General features: G+C 35.7%; 1 protein-coding gene across 1 annotated transcript; it reads right to left on the bottom strand.

The window, feature by feature from the left end:
- Positions 1–245: 245 nt before the first annotated feature.
- Positions 246–20,029, bottom strand: LOC129724308 (glutaminyl-peptide cyclotransferase-like). Its single transcript, XM_055679065.1, has 3 exons — positions 19,533–20,029; positions 1,436–2,225; positions 246–1,368 (listed from the first exon to the last, which is right to left on the bottom strand). Exons 1-3 carry the CDS (start codon positions 19,623–19,625, stop codon positions 1,181–1,183), a joined length of 1,071 nt encoding a protein of 356 aa, XP_055535040.1. The 5' UTR covers positions 19,626–20,029; the 3' UTR covers positions 246–1,180.
- Positions 20,030–20,518: the final 489 nt, after the last annotated feature.

Genomic DNA, 20,518 nt, shown 5'->3' with positions numbered 1-20,518 from the left:
ATTGGCTGTTCTTTGTTAACTGCTGAAAACGGCTGACTTGTTGTTGCTTATTGTTGCTACTTTCGGCGTGAGACGGAACAACTGGGAATTTAGTAAGAATGAGTTTTATATGACATACCTTGTCATTACTTAAAAATGACCCGCATGATAATTGATAAATATTTTCGCGGACGTCACCCATCTAAAGATGCCACGCATAAAAATATTTTCATGGATCGATGTGATAGCATAGTAATGGCCATTAATAATTTATAAACAAAAACTTGCATTTTCAATTATGGAGAAGTCATGCCAATTTCACATCAAAATATGATTATGTTTCCAGGGACATTTTTTTCGCTCAATTTTATTAAGAAATCAAATTACGAGTCTAAATCCTCAGCCACTTCGTTTGTTCAGGTATACAATAAATCTTTTAACTGGCAAATTTTGTCTGTGTTGAATTAACCATGTATAGAAAATGTTCTTGCAAGACCAGCTGATATATGTATTAGTGTTCGTTAACCTTCTAGTGCCCAAGAAAATCGTTATAAATCTCTAATAAATACTTAAAAAAAGTTTATAGTGATTTTACCGAAGCCCGTCTAAAGGCGGACTTAGGCATTAGAGAATTAATGTTTGTAATGTAATATTCTTATGCATTACAAGTGATTCATTAAAATCAAATATTGTTAGCAACAAACATTCTCACTCATGTGGTGGAATCAAGCATTGTAATTTAGTTTTGATCACAAATATTATATTTCAATTTTCATCACAATAATATCATAGCATCGAAATAAATTAAGCGAGAGCATTATAACACATGATTTAATATATGCATACGCCTGGTGGCGTTATTTTGAAATGAGTAAATAGGGTAGTTAGGCAATTTAGAGGCAATTGTTTTTGAGAATATATTTCAAGAAGGTAGATTCTGATCATTATCCTTCATTTTGTCATTATTTGTTCTATCATGCATTAAATTTTAATTTATTTATTTTATGCTGCTGAAACAAAATGCTTATATGTGTCATTAACAATAGCAGACTTGTTTGTGTTATCCTTATATAACTACATCAAGCACACATAGAAAGTTGAGGATTACGGCTGCACTTTCTTCTTGGGGTATTTGGTTCTGCTCTTCTACTTGTTGTTGACTGTTGGTTCCTAATTTAGGCAGAAAAATTGAACAGAACATTCAATTTAGGCACGTATTGAGGGCTCTCCCATATTTACTGTCACAGTAGGTTAAATATTCTAAAATGAAGACTCGCAGCACCATATTTATGTTTCCAACTGTCCTCAGACTTAAATTCGCTTCGTTATCCTCTGGTGTGTGCCAATGCTTTGGAAATGGAAGCGGTATTAGATGCAAAATGCGGATATCTGTAATATAACAATTTATCAAAGTTAGTAACTCAAAATATAGAGCTATTTATAAAAAAAAACTTACTTCTTTTTAAAAATGGTAAGTGATCATCTTCTACCCTTCTGTTGGTGCTTTTGTCAATAAACATGTCGATGCCTTTTGGATCCTTCAGCAGAAGTTTACTTTTTCGTAGTGTAAGTTCGATTTCGCTTAATCGTCGATGGTAGTTTTTGGTGTTATCGAAGAAATTGTAGAACTTTGGGTTTTCACCTCCGATAAGATCTAAGAGTATCATCAACTGGATTCGGTCTATTTCCCTCATCGATTTGCCCAATGTTTGTGACACATACGGCATCGTGGTCCATTTTGAGGCCAAGTGTCGCGATCCATATAGGGAATCGGTGGTGGACCACTTACGGATAGCTTCTTCTCCATCGAAAAACACTAACATTAGACTGAGATCAGTATTGTTTCGGAGTAGTGCTAACGCCGAAGCAGTGGTTTTCACCAAATTGAGCATCATTGCACAGGGCACAGCTGAATCGACGGCTCCCACGAATGCATGTTCCCGAAAGTATTTACTGTCGTAGTGACATGCTAGCGTCAAGTATTTGTCTGCTGATGGGTTGAGTTTGCCAATGATGTTGGAAAATCTTAAACGCCCGAAGTGTGGCGTTTTATCGTTGAATTCGTCAAGCTCAACAATGAAACGCATCTGCTTCAGTTGATCAATAATGTATCGTCTAACTTCGTCATGAGAGGCAGTTCCCACTACACGTGGTTTAAGGATTTTCTTCACCGTTTGACGCAGATGGGTGTCGTTACTAGATCTGCACACAACTTGCATTTGTTCGGAGGTGAATTTTGCTTCGACCTGCAATAAAATGAAATCTGTTGGTTTTCATAGTCTTCGACATGTTACGAGGTAAAAGCGGTTTTTAGCTTGTGGCGCCTGTAAAAGCAAACTTTAGAAAATGAAATTATTAGAAGTTTAATTTTTTAAGGCTTTTTATCTATCCTTGCATCAGGGATGTTACGGATGTGATTTTTTGGACATCTGCAGATGCGGATATGTGATTACGGATGCAGATGTTGCTGCGGCTGTCAATTTTCATGCGGATGTTCCGCATTTGCGGATGCGAATGCGGATATCCGTTGGATCCCTACCTTGCATACAGCGATATACAGTTCAAATAGCAAACTGGTTTGTCTCTGCTGTTCTTAATAGCATAAAAGTTTACTTGTATAGTTGTGAACTATTCAAGCTAGCTAAGCCTAAGAATAATTTCACTCTAAAAATAGTCGCGACATTTGGCAAAAATTACATTTTTAGTAAAGCGGGCAATGTATGCAGTTTGCGAGGATGCGAAAATGAACGGGAATAGAAGGTGTGACTTTTAGGCTTAGAAAAAAATTTTCCCTCGTCCAGACGGGACGAGGGAAAATTTTTTCTAAGCCTAAAAGTCACACCTTCTATTCCCGTTCATTTTCGCATCCTCGCAAACTGCATACATTGCCCGCTTTACTAAAACTTAAAAATGTAAGTCATATGACAAAAATGAAATTAGTTCGTAAAGTAAAAATTACATTGTTTCAGCGTTTCGAGCTGGTATTCCTCATACATAACATGATCAAAGTATATCCCGACAAGCAATTTGGTGGAGTAACAGCTTATTAAGCAGTAAATCAGCAAAATTGTTGATGACATATTCTATGAGCAGGTATACCAAAAACTATTTCATTAAACATACTTTTGACGTAGGACTACCCTTTGTTTTCTATACATTCTGAAAATTGGAAATGAAACTGTAAGATTTTAAACATTAATAACAGCATATGATAAATAACAATATGTTGTTGGATAGATATAATGTAGGATAATTGTGTAATACGTTAGTTATCATTATTATTTCAGCGCTCAAGGTACAAATTGATGAGAGTTTTAAGAACAAAGTTCCACAAACAGCACAGACGACATAAGTAGACATCGACCATTTATTGTGATATTCTCCATATCTGTATAAAAAACTGACAGAGTCTCTCCATTTCAACTGGTCATTTAATGTTTGCTTCCTTAAACTTAGACCAATATGATGTCTCGAAAGTTAAGCTTTTTCAACTCTCTTTCTTAAACGATTTGTTAACCTGCTGTAAGAACGTAATAAAAACTGCTGTTTTGAAAGAAAACATGCTGGTGAAGGTAACAGCACATGCAAACAGACGTACCGCGAATTTATCTTTGTGGATCAAAATAACGGTCAATTCAAACGAGTTTCAGCTATGCGGAATATTACCGCCGCAGTGATGATGGCGCTGATGTGATTTTTTCTTTGAACTCAGTCGACAGTTGTTGCAGGCTGTGCTGCCAAAAACAACAGAAAGGTTGAAGGTTTATCTTTTGCGGAATATGTCCAGTAGGTGTCGCACAAGTTAGTCGGAACCACAATTTTCTTAAAATTTTGTATGGAGTGGTACGTCTGTTTGTCTGTGGTAACAGTCCCGTACCGATTTCTTTTCGCGTGCAATCAAGGAAAACTACATGTTGCTGCTGATGATGATTAACAGTTTAGCTCCTGAAAATGGTCCCAATTGAATCAAATTATCGAAAATGGTTTCCAAAAACCATCAATTACTCAACAAGAGATAACCATTTTGGCAATGGTTATAAGTTATTCTTATTTTATTTTAAGTTCGGTGTTCACTGAACAATCGCGACTGGTACAATACCAAAAGAGAAAATTTATACAAATAAAATTGGTTCAGAATCTTTTTTTACATTTCAACATTGTTAGATGATTTTTTTTCTATTTTTGAATCACGAAATAGTATATGCATTGTAATACAGTGAATGTAATTATAGGCATATGAAAATAAAAACTTATTTTTAAGTAAAAACAAAAATGAGTCTTATAGCGAATTTCTTAATTCCACCAGCTCACCTCGTTTTGACCTGGAAGCGCACTAACTGCTTTCAAAACCCTTTTTTTGCCCGCACACAGTGGAATAAAGAAATTCGCTATTAGGCTGTCGTGCTGCCATCGCACAGTGGTTCCATTTTCTAAGAAGGGCGGTCATAAATGTTGTTTTCCTATGTCTTGAATTCAAAACGTCAATCTAAGTGTATTTTTCGATGCTGAATTCAAAAATCACATCTATTTTGATGTATTTTCTATGGGTTCGTGGTCAACGGTCATTTAAAAGTACTGGTATATATTACCAACTTTGTTTTTACTACTTTTTCTTAACTATGCAAATTCTCAAACTTTCATTGTTCGTTGCCAGAAATTTCATTAGTGTATACACATAAAAGAAATGTGTTTCTCGATGTGTATTTAAAAATTAGGGAAATGTTTTGTTCAAACATTATTTGATATGGCACAATACATATCAAGAAAACTACAATAAACAAAATAATATAATACACAAAATGTCATAAAAAGTGACGAAATAAAGATATTTTTGTGTTCTTCTTAGGCTGACTACGAAAAGGAACTGTTCTCTCCATGGTGGTCATCTGCTCCACCTCATTCAATTCGTTCTTTTTATGCAGTTGCTCTTTGTTCTCTTAGATTATTTCCAATGAACTGATAATCGGGTGCAAATGTAATGTATTCGAGCTTGCTATAGTCATCTAGCTTCAAGTTAACATAATCTCATACCGAAGAGTGTATAGATTCTAAAACATTTTGTATCTTCTCATGAATCCTACCAGATTTTCCAGCTCAAATTTTAAAAATAAGCATTTTGGGAAATCTACATCTGAGCAATGATCCTAGAAATATGTTGACGTCAAACTGTATTCGTCGAAAAGGGGTTGCAAAATACTTCTGCAAAGGAAAACACCAAAAAACAACACAAAAACGAAAAAGGCATCCTAAAAAAGACCTGTTTGTATCACTTCTCACAAACCGGTCGGCAGGTCTCGGCAGCCAAATTGTGTTTTGGACATATAAACGATGCCTAACGAACATTTGATATATTGCACTCACGTAAATCGCTTAAGAACATTGTTGAATTGACATTTGAAAATACATTGATGATATCTGTTTTTTTGAAAATGTACCTATTTTACCATTAGCTCAGTTGTTACCAACACAATACAACTTTCTTAAAACCACTAGAAAAGGCTCAAAATTCCTTGTTTTTGGACCTCCATTACAAAAAACCACTTTGGAATACTTAAATTCACTGAAAAGGGGTGAAATTGCACTTAACCTAATGACATACTTTTCACACCTGTTTAAAAGTGTAAACTATGCGCACTTCCAAGACCCACAGTTAACAATTCATTCGTAATAATACAACAGTTGATGCCATTGTAAGCTTCAGAGCGAAGGATGCTGAGAAGTGGAGAAATACCAAAATAATGAAATTTGATTTTTGGATTTATGACCTACGGGAGAACCACAGTGCATCGGCTTTACAATCATTTTCAAAATTTATGTAATTAATTTGATTTGATGAAAATCAACATAAAAAAATATTTCATCTTGATAACGTAAGTATTGTTGGATTTAGGAAATGAAACTTTTGGTTTTTGAGGAAATAGAATGAGTTATGATTTAGTTGTATCAGGAGTAATTTTTGGTGCTTATTTAACAACAACGATTCGCTTTCGCCGTGTCCAATCAATGCTGTTTGAATGAAAAAAAACAGTACAGGCACAATATCGCTAAGTGTAAACGAAATTCTTTCGAGTGTTGTTGAATATATTTTTAAAAACAAAATTTAACCCTCTAATGCCCAAGTTAATTTTCTGACGGACTTCGAAAAAATCACTACGAATTATTATAAACATTTTTTAAGTATTGATTGAAGCTTTTTAAAGGTTCAACTGAAGACCGTCTCAAGGCGGCACTGGGCACTAGAGGGTTAAGGGAAGACTGAGAATAAAAATACGTAAGTCACTGAACAAATGAACTGAATCTGTCTGTGAACTCTGTAATATTTGTAACAAAAAATCACTCTAATTACAGTGTTGAGTCCTATGTCACCATTCCATACAACTCCTAGGGCTGTACACCTTGTAGTATTTGGTTGTAAAATTTAATTTCATATATATTTTATGAATATCCGTGTTCTATAGTCGACGTCAAATTAAACGTCTTTAAAATGTTAACTCGAACGGCATGCAGCAAATCATGTGTTCATCTTGTCTATTTTGTTTGACTTTTCGCAGGAACGCGTTCTAGACTTTTTTTTAAAATTAACATGTGTGTTTCGAATTTCTTTTGTAATCAAAACCAGCTTTAAAATACTGTAAAAATGATGTGAACAGATTTAGGTGACTGGAGAAACCGTGCAAAGCGTTTTCTCTGAGCAAAATAAAAAAAAAAAAAAACAATTATCACCTGCGACCGTGTACAATCAGTGAAACCGTTGATTTGGAGGGTCCATTCTTAAAAAACTCGTGTGAAATTAATAATAATAGTTGATGTTTTTAATTATCATTTTATTACTCTTATACATAAAAAATACCTAAAAATAATTCAATATACAAACCTAAGAATTGCATATATTAGATCACTGAATTCACAATCTGAATTCTTCATTCACTGAAAATTTAAAGTAGTGTAGCAGAATTTTGCGTAATACCTATATGATAATATATGATAACATACTGTTTTAACACACATCTTTTACACAGTGACTCCATATTTTTTGCATCTAACCAATTCCATACCACCAATTAAAACCTTACTCATTTAAATTAAATTCATTAGTTGAAAAATTATACCACTTTTTCCGTTCTGTTACTAGTTGACAGATATGGTTACTGCATTGAGTGTTTATTTGGAATAAAATTATTCATTCAATAGCGTATGTTGAATGAAACATCTGCTATGCAGGGTATAGGGTTGCAATGAGGACATAACGGTGAGGTGGGCCATCACTCATCTGTGCATATTATTTAACCATGCACGCTTGTTTCTTAATTGTCAAAAATTTGCGGTATAATAATGATGAGTAAAAAAAAAGAACTTTGTTTCAGTTTTTAGCTTTTCAATCTGCAAAAATAGGTGACGCTACATTCACTTACTAGCTGTGATAGTTAGAAACAAAACTTAAAAATTTCAATTTGATTGATAAAAGGGTTCTTAATTGTCAAAGGCGTTTTCCGAAAAATAAGTTTTTGAGATAATCAAGTTCAAAGTTTCACCACACGTATAATTTTGCAAGATGGAGCGCGCTGTGAATTGTCTCTTTGTAAAAATTGGATAGAGCATAAAACGTTGAAAGGTAAAAATAACATATAAAAATAGCTTTCATATTAGGTGCATATCGTACGGAATGTAATGTAATCAGTATGCTGCTGTACCATGCAGTATTATGCCGTACAATTGTTAAAAGCTTCTTTTCGTTGGCCCGCACGGTTTTGTTGAGATATGTAGCTAAGATTGTAAGTATTATATGATTCATAGGTGAAACAATTCGACATACCGTTCGTATCCTATGCCAAATTAAAGATAAAATGTATTCCAACTTGTAACCTTTGTCCAAACAGCACTTAAGAAAACCAATCTTTTTTTTATCTCTAATAATGCTCAAACTTTCCCAAAATTCAAACACTATTATTTCTTGTAAGTGAGCCTAACTGTTTTGTCTTTGCTAGTCATATTTTTAGTTTTATTTTCGATTTCAAATTTTTCTATTCCAGTGTCTTCAAATGCTTTAGTGGGGTAGATAAAATTGAAATACATTTATGGAAGCAATTTCCTAAATAGATTTTCAAGACGTTCGTCTGAACCTTCGCGTAGAACACATCACCTTTATTGAAGAAAGTTCATCTGAACCGCTGGATCCGAGCTCGATGAGAAGCAAAGATAGCTGATTATTCCACAAAAAGGCAAGAAAAAAATTCCAAAGTCCTACGTGCCTCCAGGACATTTTCGTCATTTCGGTTTTATATACATAGTTTGCACCTACGCTTTAGGACTCAGCCATCTATCTTTGCTTCGATTTAGCTGACAGCAGGACACCATTTAATCGGGTCGATTATTGTGTTATCAACTTTGCTCCTGTCTTGCCGATACGAATCGATTGCAGGTAAGTTATAACTGTCGACCAAAATACCCTATTAACTCGAAATTAGCATTCAATAGAGTGATTCCGTTAGGCCGTTGTCTGCTGTCCAAATGGTGAAAGTGGGAAAATGTGTACAGTTTTCCGTCAGCGAATTGTATTTAAATGAACGTGCAGAACTAATCGGAATATGCAAAATTTGAGATGTTATCATTTCGATGAACAGTACTTAGAACAATCAATGCTTTTTGTTGCAATGGTTTGTTGAACTATTTTAGGTTTCAATGAATTCCACGAAATCTTTCTTTAGCATAATGTTCAACAACGCTCGAAAGAGTTTCGTTCACTCTTGGCGATATTGTGGCTGTAGTATTTTTGTTTTTTGTTTCAATAACCTCAATTTGACACAGCATAAGCGTGTCGTTGTTGTTGAATAAGCATCAAGAATTCCTTCTAATGCGTGTAAATCAGATTTAAATTTTCTCAAAAACTAAGAGTTCCATATCTCGAATTCAACAAAACTTACGTTATTAATATAAATCGTTTTGTCTTAACTCTTAAATTTTTATCAAATCAAATCATTACACGAATCTCACTCTGAACATGATTTCAAAGCCATAGGCTCACTGGTGGAGAAACATTAGAAGATATGTCGAACAAAATTATCAACAAGTTCCGGCAAAAAGTCGTAGCAATCATCAATTACAACGAAAAATTCATTTGGTAGCAGGTAGCAACAGCCTTGAAGTTTAAGAAGATTCATTTTTGTTTTTTAATTGACAAAAAAAAATTTAAAGTAATACGAAAACAGCTATATACATATATTATTTGTCGAGTTAAAAATAGACAAAAACATCTACCAATGTTGAATTGTCAAAAAGATTTTGAATAAACCTCGATAAGTTCACAAACATTTTCTATAACATTGTATTTTGAGGAATTTACTCCACTATCGTTCGGCGCTCTGTTCCACATGTACTGCCTTCACAAGCATGCTCTTGGAAGATATCCTTTTTTATTACGGTTAACAAATTGTTTAAGAAAACGAGTTTTTTCAAACGAAAAATCTTCACCTTTGAGACATTAAATTAGTATAAGTTTATGGAAGCGAACAGTGATTGACCTGTTGTTCCCTGATGTTGTTGTTCCTTTGTACACTGGGGTCTTTTTTGCGCGGGTTATTGTTGTGCGTTTTTTGAAACCTATTTTTTTACTATTACGCGGATTATTTTTACGTGATTGGAAGATTATTTGTACGCGGTATCAAATAAGTTTAGGATAAGTAAATCTTGTCTAATCTTTTACACGGGGTGCAATCAACCGCGTAAAGAACGACCTCCAGGGTGGCGAAAAAGTTTTCTAAATCAAATTCCCTGATTTTCCCTGATATTCCCTGAAATATAACATTAAATTTTTTGATATTTTTCAGCACTCGGCACAGAAAAGGGCAACGTAGATTACCGCAACTCCGAAATCCCAGTGAGAAAAGTATTCAATTGGATATGAAACCGAACTGTAGTGGTCCCGAATAAGCCTTTTATGCTACAAAAATCAGTTTTTTCACTAGAGTGTCGTTTAAAAATAATCGCTTCTCGGTTAAAAATTTTTAAATTTTTATTTTTCTGATATTCCCTGATTTCGCTGGTCGAAAAATTTAGAATGTGCACATTCCCTGATTTTCCAGGTTTTCGACACCCTGGACCCCAGTATATTCGTCAGGGTGGCCACTCATTTTACATTTTCGAATTCCCGCATTTTTCCCGACTTTTTCCCGCATGATTGCAAGAAATTCCCGATTCTCAAAAACGGAAACTAGGTTATGTTCTATCGACGGTTGAACATCAATTTTTGAACCTTAAATTGGAAGTAACAGCGCATATCACTTTCTACCGAATTTGTTCGGGATATTCTCTGTAAACAGTTGATTAGTTACATAAAATGCAACTTTTGCCTTTCCATGGTAGACAGGTTAAATATAATTTTTGCGATTTTCTCAAATTTGCAAATCTTCCATTAGGCAGTCAATAATCGTGTTAGCTATTTTGTGTATTCATTATGTTTGTCTTTCTGTCTTCTTAGAATATGATGTAAGCACCGTTTTTATTCAAAGCATAACAACCTATTAGGGGAACAACAACAAACAAAACAGCACTTTGCGTAAATTTTTTTTTTCGTTGTTCAAATCATCGGAAAAAACATGGGAAGTTAAGGGCGAACATAAAACTACTTAACCTAAGAGTAAAAAATATTTTGATTGAATTGAGTATTTAGGGAACAAAACTTGTGACATGGATTTGGGTTTTTTTTTTTCAAATTAAAAATAATGTTATTTTACGTTCAGGAAAATACTGCAATTTAACTGTATTTCGTTTATCACGCGTTACATAGATTCAAAACTTTTCAAAAGTGAATTCACAACTTTTTGAGCTGAAAAAAGGTCTTAAATTGTTATTTATCAAATTAAAAGTCTTTTACTGCACGAACATGTTTCGCAGAAACCTTTGAAAAGGAAACAAATTTATTTTTAATTTCTTTTCAACTTTTGAAGAAAAAAATGTTTCATGGAAATTACCCAAATCCTTTTTGTTAGGATTTTTTCTAAAGAATTTTTAGTTTTTATTTCTCCATGATCATCAATGTTCAGTTCACATTATGCAGTTTTTAAAAAATATAATATTATTTTTCAAAAATCAGCTCTGTTTGTTTTAGAATATTTTTAATACTCAACTACTGCCAATAACTTCGCCGAAAACATCGCACCAAACAAACAAATCGTTCTGGTTTCGAAAAAAAATCTTCAGAAATTTTAACTTCTCCCGTGTTCAAATAATCAACGTTGTAACATTTGGCAACTTAGAAATGAAAAAAAAAAAGCTTTTTGAGATGTTCAATCAATTTTTTAAATAGAACTACCATCTACAGTTTAGCCGGAAACATCACACCAATCAAGCTAATTATTTTGGCTTTTGGAATATTTAAAGTATTTTTGTTTATTGGCCACAGATTTAGCAGCCAACTGTTTAGTGCACGGGGCGATTGCAAGGCTAGCGCTACGATCTGCAGACAGTAACAGTCTCTCTCGAGCCGAGACACGAACCTACGACGACTGACTAGTTAGGCCAGCATCGTACCCTAAGATCAGTTGCAAAACAAAAAGCACATAAGAAGTCGTATGCTGCAACAAATAAAATAAATAAAATGTTTTCATGAAAAACCTCGCAAACGATTATGCTGTTTTCTAAGAACATTTCTGATTGTATTTACATCAAAAATTGTTTTTTTTTTTTTACAGTCAAATTGTGTAATTCACAGAAAAATACGAATTTGAAATATGTACAAAAATAATAATGTTTGCTCTATTTTGTGGCAAGTTTGTAATGTTTTTTCAATTAACTGCTCCGCATAGCAAGTTTGTCCCTAACCCAAAATTTCACCAGCATTGAGTTTCTAAGCGGAAATGGTAGCTAGTTTCGCTAGAGTTCGCCAAATATTTCTTCAAAAAAACTAGCTGAAATAAAAATCTATTTGAAAAACTGGAGAATCAGAACTGTGTGCCACTTATTTTAGCTTGAGGATAACTTCAAATAACTACTAATAACTTCTCCATCATTTGTAATTGCGGGAAAAAATCTTGGTAACAAAATCCCGATTAAATAAAAAAATTCCCGACTTTTTCCCGCATTTCCCGTTTTCCCGATTGAGTGGCTACCCTGATATTCGTTAACTAAAATGGATAGGATACCTCTTACCATCGTATAGAGCACGTTAATTCACTGGTCGACCAAAGCGGAAAAAATGTTGCTCAACATGCCCTAGAAAGATTATAGCTTTTTAACCATTCCTGTGAATTTTTGGGTGTCCCAAGTATATGCAGGACTGCGTCAAAGTGCGGCAGAGTAATTGCTTGTCGGGTTTCTTCGCTTCTACGTTGACTTATGGAAAAAGTTATTCAAGTCTCTGAAAAAGTTATCTTTACTAGGGACTGTAGTCTTTCATCTTCTCCAGTTTGTTGTTTGTCTAAATTGAGAGAACATCGCGAATATGAAATGCTTCACTTCAGAGCAATTTTAAAAATGCTCAATTTTAATATTTTTAACTATTGTTTTGGATTTGGCTGAAATTTTGATTGTGCTTACTAATAGCTTGTTTTGAATCACGACTGATTTTGGAAAAAGGTTCATGTAAAAATGATATTGAAGATTACAAATATTTAAAGAGACGTCACGGTTTTTTTATCGGTGAACATCTTCGATAAAGTTGTAGATAATAATTTGGTGTTTTTGAAAAAAAGGTACCACGGAAAAAAATGATAAATGCTAAATATTAATATTTTTTAAAACTTTGCAGAGATCTTCATATGGGTAAAAATATAGGATTTTTTTTAATCACGGCTTATTTGTGAAAAAGGTTTTTGTAAAAAGGGTATTTATGATTACAAATATTTTTAGGTTTAGAGCGGTTTGTTTGATCGGTGTGATGTCTTCGGCAAAGTTGTGGATAATAATTTCCGAAAAAGGTACACCGTGAGAATGTTTTTAACAGAAATAATAAAAAAAACCAAATTTTCAATTTCAAGAAGCTCATTTTTTAAGAATTTGAATTTTTGTTTGTATTTTTATGGCGACAGATCGTTGAGATCTAGAACACGCCTCCACAAAACTCGATCTTGGGCTGCTCCCCTCGAGCATACCTTACACATGCTGCTTTGGCACTCTCGTCGACAGCACACATCCAGCGCGTGCGAGGTTTGCCTTTAACAAATTCTCTGCTAAATATTAACTTTGCCGGTCGCTCATCTGCCATCCGTGCTACGTGGCCAGCCCACTGAAACCTACCGTGTTTCATCAGGGTGTTTAAATACTTAGTACAGCTTGTGATTCATGCGCCTGCGCCCACCCCATTTTCTAGTTTGCCACCGATTATTGATCGCAGTATTCTACGCTCGAAGACCCCATGTGCTCGTCGATCGGGTTCCTTCCATGCCCACGATTCATGTCCGTAGAGTGCCACCGGGAGGATCGGTGTGTCGTAATCCGTCTCTTCACCTCGCGGCTCACCTCGTTGTCACATGTCACGAGAGTACCAAGATAAACAAATTCGTCGTCCTCTTCGAAAGTATACCCATCCATCTTTACCGCAGCACCAACACCCGCAGAACTACCAAGCACTTTGCCAGCCTCCATGTACTTCGTTATGTCAGTGATTATGGTGAGTCCAATTCTCGCAGTTTTCTTTTTGAGAGCTGTAAAGGCCTCCTCAACTGCTCTACGGTTAACACCAGTTATTTCAATGTCGTCCTTGGTGATGAAGGTGCCGCTCCTCTGCACACCTGCCCTTTATATTGCACCTTCTAAAACAATGTTGAATAGCACGTTCAAGAGCCCGCCACCTTGCTTCAGACTATCTAACGTCAAAAACGCGTTCGAAAATTCGCCCGCTGTCCTGATGCATGATGTGAAACCGTCAAGCGTCGCACGTAACAGTTTAATTAGTTTTGTTGGAAAAACCATGTTCAAGCATTATTTGCCACAGCTCGTTGCGTTTTACTGTATCGTACACCGCCTTAAAGTCAATAAACAGATGATGTGTCTGCAAGTTGTGTTATCGAAAGGTAACCATCTGGTCCGTTGTAGATCGTCCCACTCGAAAACCGCATTGGTATTCTCCAACAAAGACTTCCTGCAACGGCCTTAGTCGTTGGAACAGGATACGGAAGAGAATTTTATAAGCGGAATTGAGGAGGGTTATGCCTCGCTAATTATTACAGTCGAGTTTATGTCCCTCCTTGTAGATAGGGCATATGAGTCCTTCCAGCCAGTCCGTAGGTAGTTGTCCCTCAGACTATACCTTTAGGATCTCCTTCCCAGCGGTTTTGTGGTTCTTCAGCTCTTTGCGAACATTATTCATCTCATCCAAAGTTGGGTGGTCCATACCTTTTTCGTCCTCCCCAATTTATAGCTTGTTCCCCTCGACGACTCTCCTACCTTCCTCACCGTTCAACGCCACCTCGAAATGTTGCTTCCAACGCCTCGTCACCTGCGCTTTATCGGTAATCAGGTTCCCCTTCCTGTCATTGCACATGGAAGGTACTGGCACGGATCCGGTTCTTGATTCCGTTAATCGTTCTCCAGAGTCGTTCTCTGCCTGGTGTAGCATTCCTCCGCCTCCGTGAGGATGCTATCGTAGTGCTCACGATTCTTACGGCGGTCTTTTCGGTTTGAAAACGGCTTGGACAGTGCGTACCAGCACTACACCTGTACTAGTTGGCATAAAATAGACCCAGTGTGATTCATAGCAAAATGCCCAGCAACTTCTATCCCCTGGAACCTGGTCGTATGCTGACAAAGAAGGGGGGGGGGGTTGTTCTTCTTGGAGAGCAGCTTGCTTGAGCGTCTGTTTCCCAGAGTAGGGGCGGCTCAAACAGCGACTGATCCGGAGCGGACGGCTGAACTATGAAATGCGGTGTCTCGCCAGCTACACCTAAGGCGGCAGCCCCGTTGAGAGACTAGGCATCGCAGTCCTAGTAAGGCAGCATGCTGCTGAAATAAACATACTACGAACAATCCAGAGAATGATATGAATCGAAACAATCTGTATAAACTTAGGCAAGCAAAAGATAAGCTAAACATTGATAATTATCTGATCCTGGCGAAATGCGAAACAAAAAAGTTGGAATTTTTTCAAAATAAAGAAATGAATTTTAAAGGCAGAACTGTTTGTTTTATTGGTATAGTCTTCAAAAAAGTTATAGACAATAATTTTATCCTTCAGGAAAAATTTTTCAAAGTAAGACCAAATAAAAAAATTTAGAAAAAAACAGAAATGTATTATTATGAATTAAAAATTAAAAATCCTCACTTTTTCAAAATCTGAACAAAAATTAATCACTGTTAGCTAAACAATGAAAGGTGACTGAACTTGAAATAAATAAAAAATATATATTTTTCACACCTTTTTGCAGTGTATTTTTTAGAAGAACAAAACTAATATCTTCAACTTGGCCGAACACATTATACCGATCAAATAAACCGTTTAGACACTAAATACTTTAATCATTATTACTAAATTTTTTAATCATTATTGCGCTCGGCATAGAAGATAATCCCAAAACTTGATGTCCCGGATTTTTTCACGGTGTATATTTTTTCGGAAACTTTACCGAAGACGTCACACAGATTAAACAAAACATTCTGTCTCCAGAAATATATGTAATCAGCAATACCCTTTTTACATAATAATTTCCAACGGATTGGTCCACAGTTGTTGAATAGTGTTTATGGAGGAAGTAAATGTTTCTATCTATGCTTCATGTGTTGCATTTGTTAGTCATATAACAGTTTAGTAAGCTTTTTTGCAAGTTGGTTACTTTGCGACAATATATATCAGATATACAGTATCCGGGTTGGCAACATTCAAAAATTAGTCCAATCCGCACGAGAGTAATAAATAAAATAGGACTTTTTTATTACAATTGTCCCCCGAACGTTTTAAAAATAATATGGAAAGAGTTTTTGTAATCGAGTAACCATTACTGTTTAAAGAAAAACTTGTATTTATTTTCTTACAAAAGACACTAAAGCTATGATCAAAAAACAAATATTTCTTTTTTTTGTTTCTGTGATCATTGAACTACAATTTATTTATTTTTCTCTGAAAAGTCACAGACGAAATCATTTCACTTGTGAAACGAAAGTATTTTTTCCATTATGTAGTCACGGTGATAATTTGAAGTACAAATGGCTTTTTGTCTTAGAATAGTCACCAAAAAATTAAGAGGTACATTTGAATTATTCTGACAAATGCACAGTGACATTTAAAGAAATAGTTTCCCCAGTTAGTCACTGTGACTTTTGTAAGAAAATATTTGACAAAAGTTTTGCATAATAGAGTTCGTGACCTTTTGTAAAAACTTATAAGTTATTACCATTGTCACAGTGATTTTGGTAATTATCTCTTTTGGTTTAAATAAAAATCAGGAAAAGTAAACATCTGGCTTTGACCAACAAATTTTACTATTTAGTCACCGTGACTTTTGTAAAGAAACATATGCCAAATGTTGTCATTGAAGTAACTATCCTTTTTTAAACAAGTAACAAAAAAAAATAGTTCAATTTAATAAGGTTACATATTTCCTGAAATTAACGTTCGATTGGTATTGTCTCAAATGAGTCCCCGTATCAGTTGATCTTTATTGAAAAATCAAGAAATGATCTATAACCGGAGGAATGCATCTTGTTTACAAAAGTCACCAAGAATAATTGGTGACGAACATCTGAAGTTTGTTGGCTCACTAAAATGGAAGAAATACTTGCTAAAAGCGGCGAAAGTAGTCCATTATAAAATTAAACCATACTATCATTTAGACGTTTTCTTTGAAAATTTCCATGTATTTTGTAGCAAGATTACAACAGGAGTCACTTATAAACAGACATTTGCATTAAAAGATCAACAAAATTATTTTTTCGTGTTTCTAAAATATTAAAAATTTTACGACTACTATCTAAAACCTAATTTTTTTGAAGGCGCGTGAAAATTTTAAGGGGTAGGCGATATACTTTCTCCATGAAAATGGGATTGCATTTGTAAATAGCTCTTGGCAAACAATGGTGAACAATGGGGACTCAAACCGAAAATGATCCATTGGATATATTCGGCTATAGTGAGACCCAGAATTACCTATGCTTCACTAGTCTGGTGGACAAAAACAAGGGAGAAAGGTGCTCAAGATAAGTTGGAAAAACTTCAACGGCTAGCCACTCTCTCAATAACGGGTGCAATGAGAAGCACACCCACCAAGGCATTGGAAGCTCTACTGTTTATGCTTCCACTGCATCAATTCATACAATTAGAAGCCGAAAAGAGTGCCTTACGGATCAAAAGATCATTAAGGCTCTTTGAGGGTGATTTAACGGGTCATCTAGGTATTCTAAAAACTATTCGTATCAATCCACTAGTGATAAACAATGAAGACCGGATGGAGAAAAGATACAATTTGAAAGACGATTTCGAATGTTTGAACCTGAGCGTGATGTTTGGGAACGCAGTGGTCCTGATCTCCGCCCAGGATCAATCATTTTCTACACGGATGGTTCAAAAATGAACAATCGAGTGGGAGCAGGAGTAACTGGCCCAGGAATAGACCTGTCAGTTCCAATGGGCCAATGGCCAACTGTCTTCCAAGCTGAAGTCCAAGCAATACTAGAATGTTCTGAAATATGCCTACGCAGGAAATACAGACACTCAAACATTTGCATGATGTCCGACAGTCAAGCAGCGTTGAAGGCTTTGAAGTCTGCGACATGCACATCAAAACTAGTTTGGGAGTGTGTTCAATCACTCCAAACACTGGGTTGTAATAATCAAGTAGACTTATACTGGGTTCCTGGTCACTGTGGAATAGATGGGAACGAAAGAGCCGATGAATTGGCAAGACTTGGATCGTCTCATCAGTTCATAGGACCAGAACCCTTCTGTGGTCTATCCGCTTGTTCCCTTAGAATGGAACTAAAAGCATGGGAAACTCTGAAAGTGGAATCCAACTGGACAAACACCTTCATCGGTAGGCAGTCGAAACGGTTCATCACTCCGAACGTTTCTATGACTCGTAAAATACTGGATCTTTCAAAAAAAGATCTAAGCACGTATACTGGTTTAATAACAGGGCATTGTCCGGGCCGTTATCATTTGAAGGTTATGAAAAAACTTCAAGATGATACATGTCGAGTATGTGGCATGGAAAAAGAAGACTCGGAACATCTGTTATGCCGATGTCCGGCAATTTTTATCAAAAGATATAAGTTCTTCGAGAGAGGTCTTCTGGAACCCTCTGAAATCTGGAGAACAAATCCCAGTACGGTTGTGCGCTTCATACGAAGTATAATACCGGACTGGACTAATGCTATTGGCCAGACTATAACGACCACTTCCAATAGTGATACGTTATCCTGACTAAGCAAAATTAAAAAGGGGGAATATGTCACAAAATATCAAAAAATTGGTCGCAGTGACGAAAATACCCAACACGAAAAAAAAAAAGCTCTTGGCATTTATCGAAATTTCCACTTGTTCTATGTTATTAATTATATACACACACTTAATCATTTCTAAATTTCATCGGCGAAATAAAAAAAAACACTAAAATAGCAATGTTTGTGAATTGGTCACAAATACTATGTTTTATTTTAGACCTTCTTCACGAAAAATATTCATGAATGTGTTAATAAAAATATGTCTCGCGGTGACAATTTAAAAAAAAATAGAACGGTTTCTGGTTCTTCCTATAAATATCACCAAGTTAAAAATATATAAATGTAGAAAATTTCTGACAAACCACTTTGTGACAATTACTAAAAGTTTGTATAAGGCTCTAAGCCCCGCCTTTCGACGCTTTTTCAGTATTCCTGACCATTTACAGAACATATTCTTCATACGAATATGAATCTTCTCTTAAAGGTCACCAACATGTCATTTGTGCGGACTGGGAGTTTATCCGGGTTTACAGCTATCTCTAACAACGAATAGCTAATAAATATGGATCGAATGCGTGACCTCACTTGTTACTTTACACGAACTGTACTGTTAAATATTGTACAGGACAATTGCGTGGTTAGCGCAACGGACACGGACACTTACATTCTTTTCTAAGCCGGAATTCGCACATAGGACGAATGGTTTGATAGACCAGCATTTTACCTCGAATCCAACTGGATATAACAAACGCAATATAGATAAAAACACACAAAACAGTAACTCTGAAGTTTTTGTATAGCATTTATGTAACTATTTGTATCAAATGGTCATTTAGATGCATAATTCCACACGTTCGTTCCCAGTGAACTGTTCATGTGCAAACCTGAGTTTATGCTCAGTGAATGCAGTAATTAAGTCAGATTGATCTGCAGTTTAGATGAAAATCATGTTAACGCTAACAATGCACATTAACCACGAATATATTTACTAGCCTTTAGCAAAACTGATAGACGAACAAAGTTTAAAGCTGAGTAAGGAGTGTTATAGATCTAGTATCTACAGCTTCCAAACTGGTTATTTGTGTTTACTATGACTTTCAATTCACGCTTTTCGTATCAACAAGAGCAGAGAATCGATGTTGTTAATGGTGCCAATATACTTGTAAGGCATTACTACCTAGTGCTCTCACCTGTTGAATCGGCCACTGTGTGAAGGTCACTAGAGCTGCAAGCAATACCGGTAACGGTAAGGAAACCAACTTTAATAATTTTCGGTGCCGCATTGCCAAACGGTCAACTGTGAGTATGTGCTGTCAATTGAGCGATGAATCGAAACAAGTAACACTTCAGTGAAGAGGTAATTTAAAATACAGTCATGAAACTCCTTCTAGTATTTTTTGTGACCGTTTTTACGTAATTTACTCTAAACTAAAAGTTTACACTGGAAGTTTTCTTATGGTTAACACTAGGGTTGTATTCGGTGGGTGATATGACTTTGCAAAATGTCCTTTCACGAAAGCCACCAGATTGTTGAAAATTTGCACTACTACCGGCGGTAAATTGTCTCTACTTTGTGAAAACTCAAACGTTTTCGATTGAGATTTTTTATGTTACTGATGTGACTCACAATCTGTGACGACTATTCGTGGTGACGTTCAGAGAGCGAATGACTAGGGAGATTGCGCTTGCAAGCCAACCTGCACGCGGAATATATTACGAGGTAGGTATAGGCAAGTTTGCACGCTCAACAGGCGAGGCTATGCTTCGTAAATACACGTACACATTATGCATATACACAGCGACGGTTGCGGCTGGAGATTCACCTATAATGTCATCCTATGAAGATACACCTCTTTATCTGTACTCGCTGTTTTCGGTGGGGAAAATGGGTATCCTAAGCAGTGCCGATAAAAGTCATTTTCTCCAGCAAAATTCATCAAAAATTACAGCCAATCGTTTTCAATTTTCACTTCCAATGATCGCAGCTCTCTTTCAGATACACTAAATTTTCGTCCTAGTAACGTGCTGTTATACTCAGATGAAATAAATCGCGCGCATCGTTCACGGTTACTGAATAAAATTTGACGACAAATCCAACCAAATTATCGTCACTTCAAAGCGAAAAAGAAAAACAAACAGTCCACTCAACCAAAATAAACCTCACCGAAACACTTTT

Source organism: Wyeomyia smithii, chromosome 2 (genome assembly GCF_029784165.1).
Source record: "Wyeomyia smithii strain HCP4-BCI-WySm-NY-G18 chromosome 2, ASM2978416v1, whole genome shotgun sequence".
Taxonomy (NCBI): Eukaryota; Metazoa; Arthropoda; class Insecta; order Diptera; family Culicidae; genus Wyeomyia; species Wyeomyia smithii.
This window is presented reverse-complemented; position numbering and strand designations above follow the sequence as displayed.